Consider the following 12,006-nt stretch of genomic DNA (forward strand, 5'->3'; position numbering starts at 1 on the left):
TGTTAGCCTGTACTTGCATGAATACATGTTTTGTTCATTTCAGTCAGATTTCATGGTGATCATAAAATTTCATGGTCATCACTAAAGTGTGTGTGATACATTCATGTTTAGTTGTTGTATGCACTAAGGATATGGACCAATGGGATTCTCACATTAAGATACCGGCTTATGTACCTGTGTGAGTGCATGTTTTGTTCGTTTCAGTCAGATTTCATGGTGATCATAAAATGTTCATGGTCATCACTAAAGTGTGTGTAATACATTCATGCTTAGTTGTTGTATGCACTAAGGATATGGACCAATGGGATTCTCACATTAAGATACCGGCTTATGTACCTGTGTGAGTGCATGTTTTGTTCGTTTCAGTCAGATTTCATTTTCCTGTGTGAAGAATTTGTAAATTTTCTTTGCTAATAACTTTTGGGTGTTATGTTTATACATAAACATTTGTGTGTGAGATATATTGATGTGTAGTAATTGTGTCTAGTACAGCATCAAGAATAGACTACTCGACTAATGCAACATATTGGCATGTACCTGAGTCAGCATTTTGTTTATTTATCAGATTTCATCCTTCTCCAAGTGGAATGTTCATTTGTGCATTATATTTTGGGTGTAAATAAGGTTTTTGGTAAATAGTGTGTAGTAGTACATATCCAGTGACTAAATAATGAAGAGTCTTTACTGTACACCGTACATGAATAATTCATTAGATTGGCGAACAGAACTAAGCTTTGTGATTGAAAATTAATTTTTTTTTATCCAAACTAGAAGCTATACTCCCTACGACTGCAGGAGTTATTAGTTTCCATTCAAGTTAGTTGTCAGGGAAACAGGCACCTTGCCCTTTTGATGGTATAATTACACTTATGTCGTCCTCAGTCAGGGTCAAATATGGATTTCTTACTCTCTAACAACACAGTAGATTCCATGGATCATTATTGTACTTGGAAGTTGTCTGAAGATATTGAAATGACTTCATTTAAGTCACATCCAATCAGATTCAAGCAATAAATCTACTCATAGCCAATAGACATGCATCAACATGTATTTGCAAGTAAATTCAGGAATACAGGTGTACATAGACATAACGTGCAAATTAACTGGAAACTACTACACATAACATGCAAATTACCTGGAAACTACTACAGATAACATGCAAATTAACTGGAAACTACTACAGATAACATGCAAATTAACTAGAAACTACTACAGATCTACTTATTAGTGTTAACTCCAGACATAATATATCTGAATCTGAAAACATGGTATTTTTAGACACACTAAGAATCATGTTAGCACATTATTAAATTATCAATTATGAAATCACATAAATTAATAGCATTGAACTTCACTCAGAGTATTAACTTATCAGTACATGTAGAGATGTGATGGTGCTTTAGGCACTTTCTTGGGTATTTTCCAGTGATGTACATGTACTTATTTTTTCATTGCAAAAGACATGTAAATTTTATCCTGCTTAAAACTATTTGAGTATTATAGAGTTAACATATTCATTTTCTAGTGGTACTATGTATGGAACACAACAGGGAATGTTTTTGATATTGATACATACATATTTCTTCATAATGTACTTTTTCTTGTACATATATAAGACCCCCTTTTGAAGTACAGAAATCATCTTAAAATACATAAAGGACTTGACACCCAGAATCTATCATGTTACAAATAAAGCCAGTTTTATCAAGAATATACCACCTGTGTCATGTTAGTGTTCAGTGGCTCTGTTTGATGCAACCATGCGGAAGCCAATTATACACTTTTAGATAGCCAGATTTCTTGTTACATTTTGTCTGAAAGAACAACAAAACAAAAACATGTATAAAACACACTGCAACTAGACACAGACATGCAGGTGCCAATGTTTTCATGTGTGCATTGCATTTGATGTCTCCATAAATGACATGTCAATTCATTTTATTTATACAAAATGTAGCAAGAAAGTATTCAATCACTGCTGTTATCTTAAAGTGTAGCATATGCAGGTTCTTATCGGTTGCTGCTTTGTTGTATCAAACAAAACCAGTGAACACTGACATGAAATGGGCAGTAATATTGCTGTCACTCATGGGGTCACAAATGTAGAAACTATGAAAATTATGTACTCTGATAAACAAAATATTGCTATACAAATGTAGTCACGGAGTCAGAAAGTCAGAAAATTCTTGAAGATAATCGTCACCCTCGTGAAGGGTGTACTATTATGGAATGACATCTCTCTACACCCCTGGCAGTGCTGATGAGAAGTCAGCCAGAATTTGGGGTTTATGTTTTTTTCTGTTTTTAGAGACAGTACACACAGAGTTCATAAACATTCATTCTTGCATGTACCGTTTTGTATTGAAAATGATGTTTTTGTCAAAAGGGATCTTATAGACAAGGGTTTGTTAATACTGGGATGAACATAAAAACTTTTTATCATGTCTTTCAGTTTACTCCAAGTTGTTTTTGCTTCTGAAATATACACTACCATGGTCTTTGCTATCATTCAAACAATTTTCAAGTTTGACATAGATTTAGTTTTAATTTTAGTGGGTTCAGTTGTTTTATAAGGATTTAAACTGACATTTATTTTGGAGTGTGCAATCTAAAGTATAAACGTGTTCATATTTATCACTAGTTTCTACCATATACTGCTTTCAGCAAAGGGCATTGAAATTGAAATGTAGTTTAAGTAGAAAGTTTAGTAGACATACTGGAGGGGCACACAATAGTTTTTTTTGTCAGAAGAGGAAAGATAGTATAATTTATTTTTATTATTATTTTTTTTAGGGGGGGGGGGGTCGATGATGGAGAAGTTAGGGGAACAGTAGTTTCTTTTGTCAGGAGGAGAGGAAAGAGAACTTGGGGGGGGTGAAGTTAGGGGAACAAAGTAGTCTTGTCAGAAGGGGAAGAGAACATACTGGGAGGGGCATGGTGAAGTTAGGGGAACACAGTAGGTGGGGGGGGTGATGGTGAAGTTAGGGGAAGTGATGTAAGTTTGGATTTGCACATCAGTATTACAAATAATACCCACACCTAGTTTCCTATGGATAAATTAGACACCAAGTTGAATGCATTGAAATGACAGTTTTCACACTAACTGATGTAACTATGCATACTGATAATTTTGTGTGGTGCAATCATGGTTTTAAAATTGAAGAAATCTTTGATCTTATATACTAGTACAGTAGTAGCAACTGCAGTCAATTTGATAAAAGTACGGTAGACTCAGAAAACAAAAACATTTAACATATTTCCTTTCATTTTCATTTGATAATTTAAAATAAATAACTTCATTAATAATTATTTCATTTTCTCATTTATGTTATCTTTACACGTATGTTGTATACATACAACTGTAGCTAAAATGATGTAGGCTTGGTGTTTCACTCATGGGACATTATGTTTTTGAGACAGAGGGAGACATGTATTTCAACTCTAGACTAACAATAACAGAGACGCAATAAACACAGCAGGATCCTTTGCCCAATCACATTGATGATTTGAATGGCTGCAATTGTTTATTTTCTAACTGAAAATCAATATTTCAACTTGACTACTTCTACAGCCCCCACTGTGCATGGCACCTAATATGTAATTGTTTCTTTTGCATTAGAAGTTGTCTGAGGGTGTTTATTAAATGTCACGTCACATGAGTGAAACACCAAGCCTACATCATTTTAACTGTCACACATTTTCTTTAAAAAAATTTCATCAGATTGGATCAGCAGTTGGTAATATTTGTAAAACCTTAGAATATACTTCAAACTAACATTTTGTCTGAAATTAAAGTCTTCTAGACATATATAATGTACAGGGTGAATTGTAATAGTAATAAATATTGAGAATTTTACACATTTTCGCACACAAATACATAATATAAAAACTTTGTAAAGTATAGAATTGGTTGAAACTGTAATAATCTGAAATTCTTTTTGCCATCTTTATTAAAACTATGACTGTGAATATGTAAATTTATGGCATAGCTTAGCTTTCACTTGCGAAATAAACTATTACAAAATACAACGTAGAAACGTCTCATTATTTCCTAACTTTTATGTACTGTATGTGCTAGCCTGTTAACGGCATTGTTGAGATACATCGTTAACTGGTCATACCTCCTAGCCCTTGTCTTCTCTGTTAGTCTTGATTACATTGTCAAAACTGATAATAAAGATTTGAAAATGTTTCATCGAATAGCATGGTCGATGGCAGCAGGCAGTCCCTTCAACCATGACAACTTCTCAGACTATTATTATTCATGAGCAAGTTATACAAATACATGTGTTGCTAAGTGTAGGCAATACATCGTCATGTACATGTAGTGGACATGTGATAATTTACATTTTATTCACATATGTAATTCATATTTGATAAAGACTTTTGGGGGTGTGGCTACATAGTGAAAACGTAGTCCAGACAATCAAATTACAATAGCTAACCACAGGGTAAAGGACAAACATCTACTGATCCGACCATTAGGAAACAGTATTTAAAACTTTATTTGAAATATACAGAAAATAATATTAGAAATCCGGAAAATCGCGAGTACAAAATTGATCATTTGTCCTTTACCCTGTGGGCTAACGATGTATCTCACCAGTGGCGTAAACAGGCTACGTATGTACATATTGACTGCATTACCTTACATCATCATAATACAATAATGAACAATGACCTCACTGCATTGCATGTAACTTTGCTTCGAGTGTGGATGTAGTAGTGTGAGCAAGATTTGTGGAACAGTTTCTGATTTCCTGGTTAGACATTGGTTTTGAAATGCAATGAAAATACTATGGTTTAAACTACCCAATGTAAACCTCTGTGTCCTGTAAAAACATGGACTCAATATCATGAGATGTTGGTAGTGCTCTTGAAGACTACATTACAGCGCACTGCAAGCATGAGTGCAAATACCTCTGAGCACCCACGCTGGTACTGATGTGGCATGGGGTTCTGTTATTATTTCATATGTTTATCCGAAACAACAAATTTCCATAAAAATGACACTGTGATCACGCTTTTTCGTGTAGATTGAATGACTTCATCCTCATTTGCATATCACTTGTATGCGGTATACATATGTTTTCAGTATTGCACTGCAGTGCAAATACCACAAGTAGTATGCGAGCACATCGATGCAAGTAATCTTTGGTACATACGCAATACTTGCTATGATACATCTGAATGATAGCATGCCAGAGACATTATTGTAAAGATATGAGTGTCTTGATAGGGTATCTTTACTTTCAATAAAATATTTTATTATCAATTGTATTCACACAAATTACAGAATATTTTATACATATATATCTTTATTATACCCTAATGTAACTCACAGGCAGTGGCTCAATGGAAATCAAATCATCATAACAAATACTTCTGTTCTTGCCCACGGTGCAGTGAAGCATCTTGGCTTAAAATATATAACATTGTTAATTCTACTTTTTGCCTTTAAAAAAAATAAGAATGTCCATAACTAACAATTTCTCAACGCACACTCACACTTTTATCTGAATTTATCAATTAGCAATCATTAGTATTAAAATTTTGCTGAAATTCAGTAATTTTCAACTTTTTCAAAAAGTAAATTCAAATGGAATATTTCTTGTATTGTTTCTGTTCGTAGTTATGGATGATCTCCTCAACGGTTTGTTGAGAAATCTCCTGAATCAAAGTGGATTTGTGCAATAAAAAACACTTGGATTTTAATACCAATGTTTTAATTTCTCAGCATGTCTGCACTTAAACCTAAGTTGGACATTATTAAAGCATTCAGAGTTTTTGCTTAATTTGAGGAACCCTGATAAATTTGGTAAAACTTTGTCTAGATTTTCACATCGAGTAATTTGATTGCAGACTCCATTCTCGTGAGCCAGGGCACACATTTCTGCTGATGTACTGAAATATGATGGTGAGCGACTCAGGTAGATTTCACCTAAAATGCTGCACTGAACAAAAATCCTTACTCTGAATCAATTGAATTAGTCCATATGTGTGTTGTGATCATCTTGTGTGTTTGGAAATTATGAAACTCACACAATGAAATCTTCACTGCTCTGTTGGTAAAGTCACTTTTGTACTTTCTAACTCCTGAATTAAGTCCGTATGTTTGAAATTTTCAGGGTGATTATTAAAATTATCAAGTAAATTAAGTTTGGATTGGTCATCTGAGCCATAATACATCTGGATTTGGTTACCAAGGAATTGGGCTTCATGTACCTGCTGTATAACAAGACAAAATGAAACTCCATATCAGTGATTCACTAATTTCTATTTTCCTTTTTATAATAGCACCACCAAAAACTTACAACAACAAAACTGTGACATCTCTTAGTTTGAGTAAAAGTTTTGTTGAAATGTAGATTTTGGTTGAATTTGAAGGATTTGATTGCCAAAAGGTTTTATTAAATTTGCCTTGGTTAATAGTCTCTTCTGTTTTTCATGAATAATATAAAGTTTGTATTTATGTTGCATTTGATTTACATGTGTGAAGTGTATAGGAATGAATGTACAAATTCATCCAGGCCATCATGAATTACACAAGTCAGATATATTGGCATTATTATACACATTCATCTAACCCATCACATTCATACAACTCAATCACTTCAGTGCATACATTGCCATACATTCAAATGAACAAAGCAAATGATGATGATATAGTGGTAAGGCATTCTCCGTGAAATGTTGTTTTGTATCTGTAAACCAAGAGTACCAGAACAGAACAGTGCATTGGTATGGTTTAGGACCTCAGTTGCAACGAGAATAAATCAGGTAAAATCTGTATATTTCTTATACATATTTATGGTAGGGCTTTATGGTGGGCCATAGAGTTTTGAGGGTAGTGTTTTTCAAACTGGCAAAAACTTCTAATAACAATTCATTAAAATAAAATAACAATGTCAAATCTGTTATGCAGCCATCAAATAGGATCAACATTTATATCTTTAAGAAAGTACATGTACCTGATCTCCAAAAGACACTGAAAACATGTACAGATGAATGTTTGAAATACAGTTAACACTTGTACTGAAAGCATATGGTCATACAAGGTGGGACAAAATATAACATCATTATATCAGAAGCCATCCGACATAGGAATTTATTATTACATTTTTATATTTGGGAGATAAAAAAGACCTATCTGTATCACTTTTTGGTGTTGTTTTAATAACATGCAAGCTTGTATTTTTACTGTGTAATAACCTAAAAGTTTGATGTTCAACACTTACCAGTGTATTTGTGTCAAGTTCTCCCTGCATAAGCACAATTCCTGAAACATTTTATATAAAAAGAATAACACCGTCACACACTGAGAAACTTAATAAACACATTCAAAATTTGACTCGGTACCTTGCTGGGGTCTTGCCAAGGTGTTTACAATGCAGATGGTTCCACTTGATAATTTATAAGGTATATGTTGATGGTAATTGATTGGCATACACAGTAAAACATGAGGTATAAAATTCTGTGGCGATCACTCGGAACAAAAACAAACAACACAAAATGATGGAAATAGAGGTAAATAAAGCATTCAGCCACTTTCTCCACATCAGATTTTAATCCGATTCACCATTTCTTCAATCAACACATGAGAATGATAGATCAACAAATAATGGTAAAAAGAACATAACCAGTACTGATTGCCTTTGGTGAGAGGAAAATCTTTGATTTGGATCTATTTATGAAAATATATGAATAAATTGAAAAGATACAAACCTTTATTCTTCTGTAATTCTGTGTAATGAATCATTGTCAGAAGAACTGGAGAATTTTCTCCATATGCCTGTCAAAGAGTACAATTAAAATACATGGGTTAACGTTAGCTTGCTTATTGACACAAGTAGCAATGTGTTGTGAACATTGTGAATTCTATCAAACCCATCATTCAAGGCAAGTACCTATGACTTTCTTTTCACCGACTCCTTTCCCAGAATTTTATTTTCACCGAGTCAGTAGAATATGGATTTCTTTTCATTTTCTTTGTCTACTGTCATCCTTCATTTGAAGAATTTTTTTAAACTGGCCTATTTCCCGATTCAATTTGCATCCATGTAGAATCCAGGAGATTGAGAAATATCAACTGCTACAATTCTGATTTCACTTCTCTTTTTAAGAAAGAAATGACACTAAAGTATATTTTCTAACCATTTTAAAACATACTAAATGAATTTAGTTCCAGCCATATTTTTATTTCCCTTTTAATAAGAAACTAATTTAAATGTACCGAAGAATCAATTCCATTTCTAAAGTACAATTTGAATAAATAAATAAATAGATAAATAATAAATAAATAAATAAATAAATAAATAAATAAATAAATAAATACAAACCTGGTAGTTTATAAGTGAGGTAAAATGACAGTTATGATTATCAAACTGTCCAAGAATGAACTCATAGCCTTGTTTCCTTGGTAACAGATACAAGAACATTGGATATTTCTGTGATCTCTCATGAATTTTCTCATAATTCCTACTCTGAAATAGAAAGACAAAGAGATCTTTATTATGAATGTTTATGGAATCCTTTTTTGTCCCTTTTGTTGTGATTTTTAATTGTCAGTCATAATCTTTTCCTCTTTTGGTTCCTGACATTTTCTCCAAAATCTTGTTGGACATTTATAGTTGTTGTTTTTTGGGGGGCGCAAACTTTGCCTGGAATATGAACACTTGTACATGTATACACAAGTAAAATGCAAAGGCATAAAAGAGAAAGAGAAATGAAACATGACTTCAAGGATTACTCATAGTTGAGTGGAGGACAGTCCTTCATGTGTAGGGACTATGGTTTGGTGCAGCAATAGATCACCATTTATCAACTCTCAACTAAAGAGGGCGCTGTGACACTTACAGGGATAGCGGCAGCAATACAATCTTTCTGACTGTGGTAGTCTTTCCATATCTGTTGAATGAATAAGAAACAAGGTCATGCCCAGTTACATGTTATGTTATCCTGAAAAATTACTTCTGAAATTCTGAATTCTGAAAATTTCTCTAAAAAGTGACAGCGATGAATGACATGTAGGTGGCAGCATACTCTTTGCATTATAAACATTTTCTCCTTTTGTAGATTGTCTGTCCTTTATATGTCTTTCTAGCCATCTTTCTGGCTGTCTATCACTCTATCTGTTTGTCTATAAGTCTGGCTGTATGTCTGTGTCTGTATTCAGGCACACATGCATGCATGTATAACACACTCCCTCTCTCATCTCTTTCCCCCATCCAAAATACAATCAATTTGTAATCTACCCCAACCATACAACTTTTCCCTATAGCACTGGTTCTCTCTTTCTTTCTCTACCAAAACTCTCACCTGTGTTATTTCTTCTGTTGTTTTATCTTGGATTAGTTCTAGTTTCATAACAGAATCTAGCGTCTACATTAGAAAAGATAAAATATAGACTAATAAGTAAACACAAATGCACACAAATAAACAGGAATTGTGTGTTTTACAGTAGTGTAGGCTGCATCCAAAGCCCCACATTCAACTATAAAGTCAGATGACTATGAGACATGTCGTGTAGTTCCACCCTCACTAGCCTCCTTTCACCGACTGTATCATTGGGATTCCCATTGATTATCAGGAGGGGGTTGACTGATATGTGAGGGCAACCCATCACGGCATACCTTACAGACTATAAAGTCAATACAGAGTAAATAATGCAAGTACACAATCCTAGAATGTATACAGAAACAAATCTGAGTTGACATATTGTGATAGAGGTGGCAAAATATGTTTGGTGTTTCTTTTTAAAATTTATTAGTAAATATGAACTTATGTCATGGTGTCATTTTTACTTTCAATAATCTGGTCAATGTCATGGTATTGATCACTTGTGGGTCAGTACATGGACCAAAATCAACCTTTCATTTATATCCGCATTTTGGTTGGGGATGCCAAGTATATGCTGATATTACATAAAACAATGTTTGATTTAGATAGTACAGGTACTAACCTTTTGTGTTGAGCGACTTGAAGATGAGGACATGGATGGTTTTCCTTCTCTGGCAGCCTGGAAAATAGTTTCACAGAAAACAATACATAGATTTGGTAAAGATACCTCAAGTCTAGCCAGTAGGTTAACAATGAAGAGAAAAGGAAGACAAGCGAGTCAGTATATGTGTGTGTGTGTGTGTGTGTGTGTGTGTGTGTGTGTGTGTGTGTGTGTGTGTGTGTGTGCGTGTGTGCGTGTGTGTATGTGTGTGTATGTGTATGTGTGTGTGTGGGTGTGTGTATACATTTATATGTGGTGTCATAATCTGACAATCAGTAATGATGTCTTTTGGTATCCATGACTCGTTATATTTTTTTGAACTTGCAATTATGAGGGGGGGGGGGGGGGTGGAGAAGATATTGCCAACCTATATCATGAATATTAAAGAAAAGACAAAACATAGAAAAATTTAAATACTGTAAATAATGTGAAGCAAACCAGAAACCCTCTCCTAGATCAACTCTGATAGTGTCTTCAAAGACACAAAGTTATCACATTTATCTTCATGCATGGCCATCTCACCATTTTGAAATAGGACAAGACATGTACACCTTGAACCATAGTCTTACCCGAAGTCTATCAGCTGCTGCATCATTCACTTTGGCAGATGCCTTCTTCCTGTTTTCCTTTTGTTCAAAGCGAGTTTTAAATTCCTCAGGATTGGTACTGTGTATAACAATACATGAAATGGGAGGAAATCTTATAATACAGTTATAGTGACTGTGACTGTCTTTGACAATTAAAACTATGTTTAATTAAAGAGTGTATAACTTGTAACAAGTGAAATTACTCACTTTTATCAAACAAAATCCACCGTTTGTATTAAATTATTATTCTAGAATGACATTAGGATGACCCTATATTTTTTCTGTTTCTCATCAACCAACAGACCAAAATTTCCAAAGAAGATGGATTTTTTTGCTTTTTTTTTTACATTTTTTTAAAATCAGCTGACCGACCAATAGATGATATGATTTAATATGATTTAATATGATTGCCATGGTAACATCCATCCATGGCAAGTAAGGGAGAAAAGCCTTAAAGGCCTATATAATCCCTGTAGTGTTCCAGTACTGGTCCAAGACAATTTTAAAGTCTTTAACAGTTTCTGCTCCAATAACATGTTCTGGTAAATTGTTCCAGTGGAGTACAACACAATGAGAAAGTAATGAGAAACATAAAAAAGTTGGGTCACCCTTTATATCAGTTTCACAAAAATCTCACAACTTAGATTAATACATGTATATTTCTTTTATATTTTCAGCCAAACTTTTTTCCCATGGCTTCATTGGCCAAATGAAAACTGGCACGTGACCCAGGCCATAGAGGCGTGTAATATTTCTAAGATTGTTGTTTTCCAGGTTTACAGACTAAATATAACAACCTTTTGACTATATATTCCTACCTGTAAGGAGAAAAGATATTAATATTCTACTAGTATAGTAATTAGTATAGAAATTGATACATTTGTAGCAGCAGAATTCGTACGATATTTTCCTCAGAAAACGGCAAACTAAGCAATAATACGTGCCCCTGTGACCCAGGCTACTCATATCATACAAGTTACTGGAGGAAAGTATCAAGTGAAACAATGGCCTGGGGACTCTCACTCAGGCTGGATCACTCACTCACTAACTTACTTACCGACGCATTTCTTCTATTTTCGCCGAATATTTTGAATAGTATGGGTTTCCTTCGAGACCGTCTCCATCAGCCTTCTGATAAACGCTAGTTGCTGTTTGCAAATCTCTGATAAACCTAAAATAGTTTCTGCAACGAGCAGGGAGCAGAAAGTACGGTCTCATGGGCGCTGCCATTTTGATTTTTGAATCGTGGGCTCTTTTTTCGACGGATTCTTAAAACATAGTGCGAATACCTTAGCAATTAAAACCTTTTTTTAATTAAAATTTACATTAAATAACCATAAAAATACCTTTTAATTCAATTTTTAAAGTGAACGAACGAATTGAATGGTTGTATTATTCCGAACCTCCCTGTCAACTGAC

The 12,006-nt window shown here is 34.0% G+C and overlaps 1 protein-coding gene across 1 annotated transcript; it reads right to left on the bottom strand.

The window, feature by feature from the left end:
- Positions 1-6,054: 6,054 nt before the first annotated feature.
- LOC144436756 (ATP synthase mitochondrial F1 complex assembly factor 1-like) lies at positions 6,055-11,817 on the bottom strand. Its single transcript, XM_078125614.1, has 9 exons — positions 11,645-11,817; positions 10,570-10,666; positions 9,962-10,018; positions 9,319-9,381; positions 8,857-8,907; positions 8,340-8,483; positions 7,726-7,792; positions 7,239-7,279; positions 6,055-6,228 (listed from the first exon to the last, which is right to left on the bottom strand). Exons 1-9 carry the CDS (start codon positions 11,815-11,817, stop codon positions 6,055-6,057), a joined length of 867 nt encoding a protein of 288 aa, XP_077981740.1.
- Positions 11,818-12,006: the final 189 nt, after the last annotated feature.

The sequence above is a fragment of the Glandiceps talaboti genome, chromosome 6 (assembly GCF_964340395.1).
Source record: "Glandiceps talaboti chromosome 6, keGlaTala1.1, whole genome shotgun sequence".
Lineage (NCBI taxonomy): Eukaryota > Metazoa > Hemichordata > Enteropneusta > Spengelidae > Glandiceps > Glandiceps talaboti.

What these genes read in the sequence shown, in the direction of transcription:
- LOC144436756 (XM_078125614.1), bottom strand. Translation starts at nt 11,817, where the DNA reads ATGGCAGCGCCCATGAGACCGTACTTTCTGCTCCCTGCTCGTTGCAGA. An exon ending in CAGCAGCTGATAGACTTCGG is followed by an intron (nt 10,019 to 10,569) that starts GTAAGACTATGG and finishes ACTATTTTCCAG; the next exon opens with GCTGCCAGAGAAGGAAAACC. An exon ending in GTATTGCTGCCGCTATCCCT is followed by an intron (nt 8,484 to 8,856) that starts GTAAGTGTCACA and finishes TTTCTATTTCAG; the next exon opens with AGTAGGAATTATGAGAAAAT.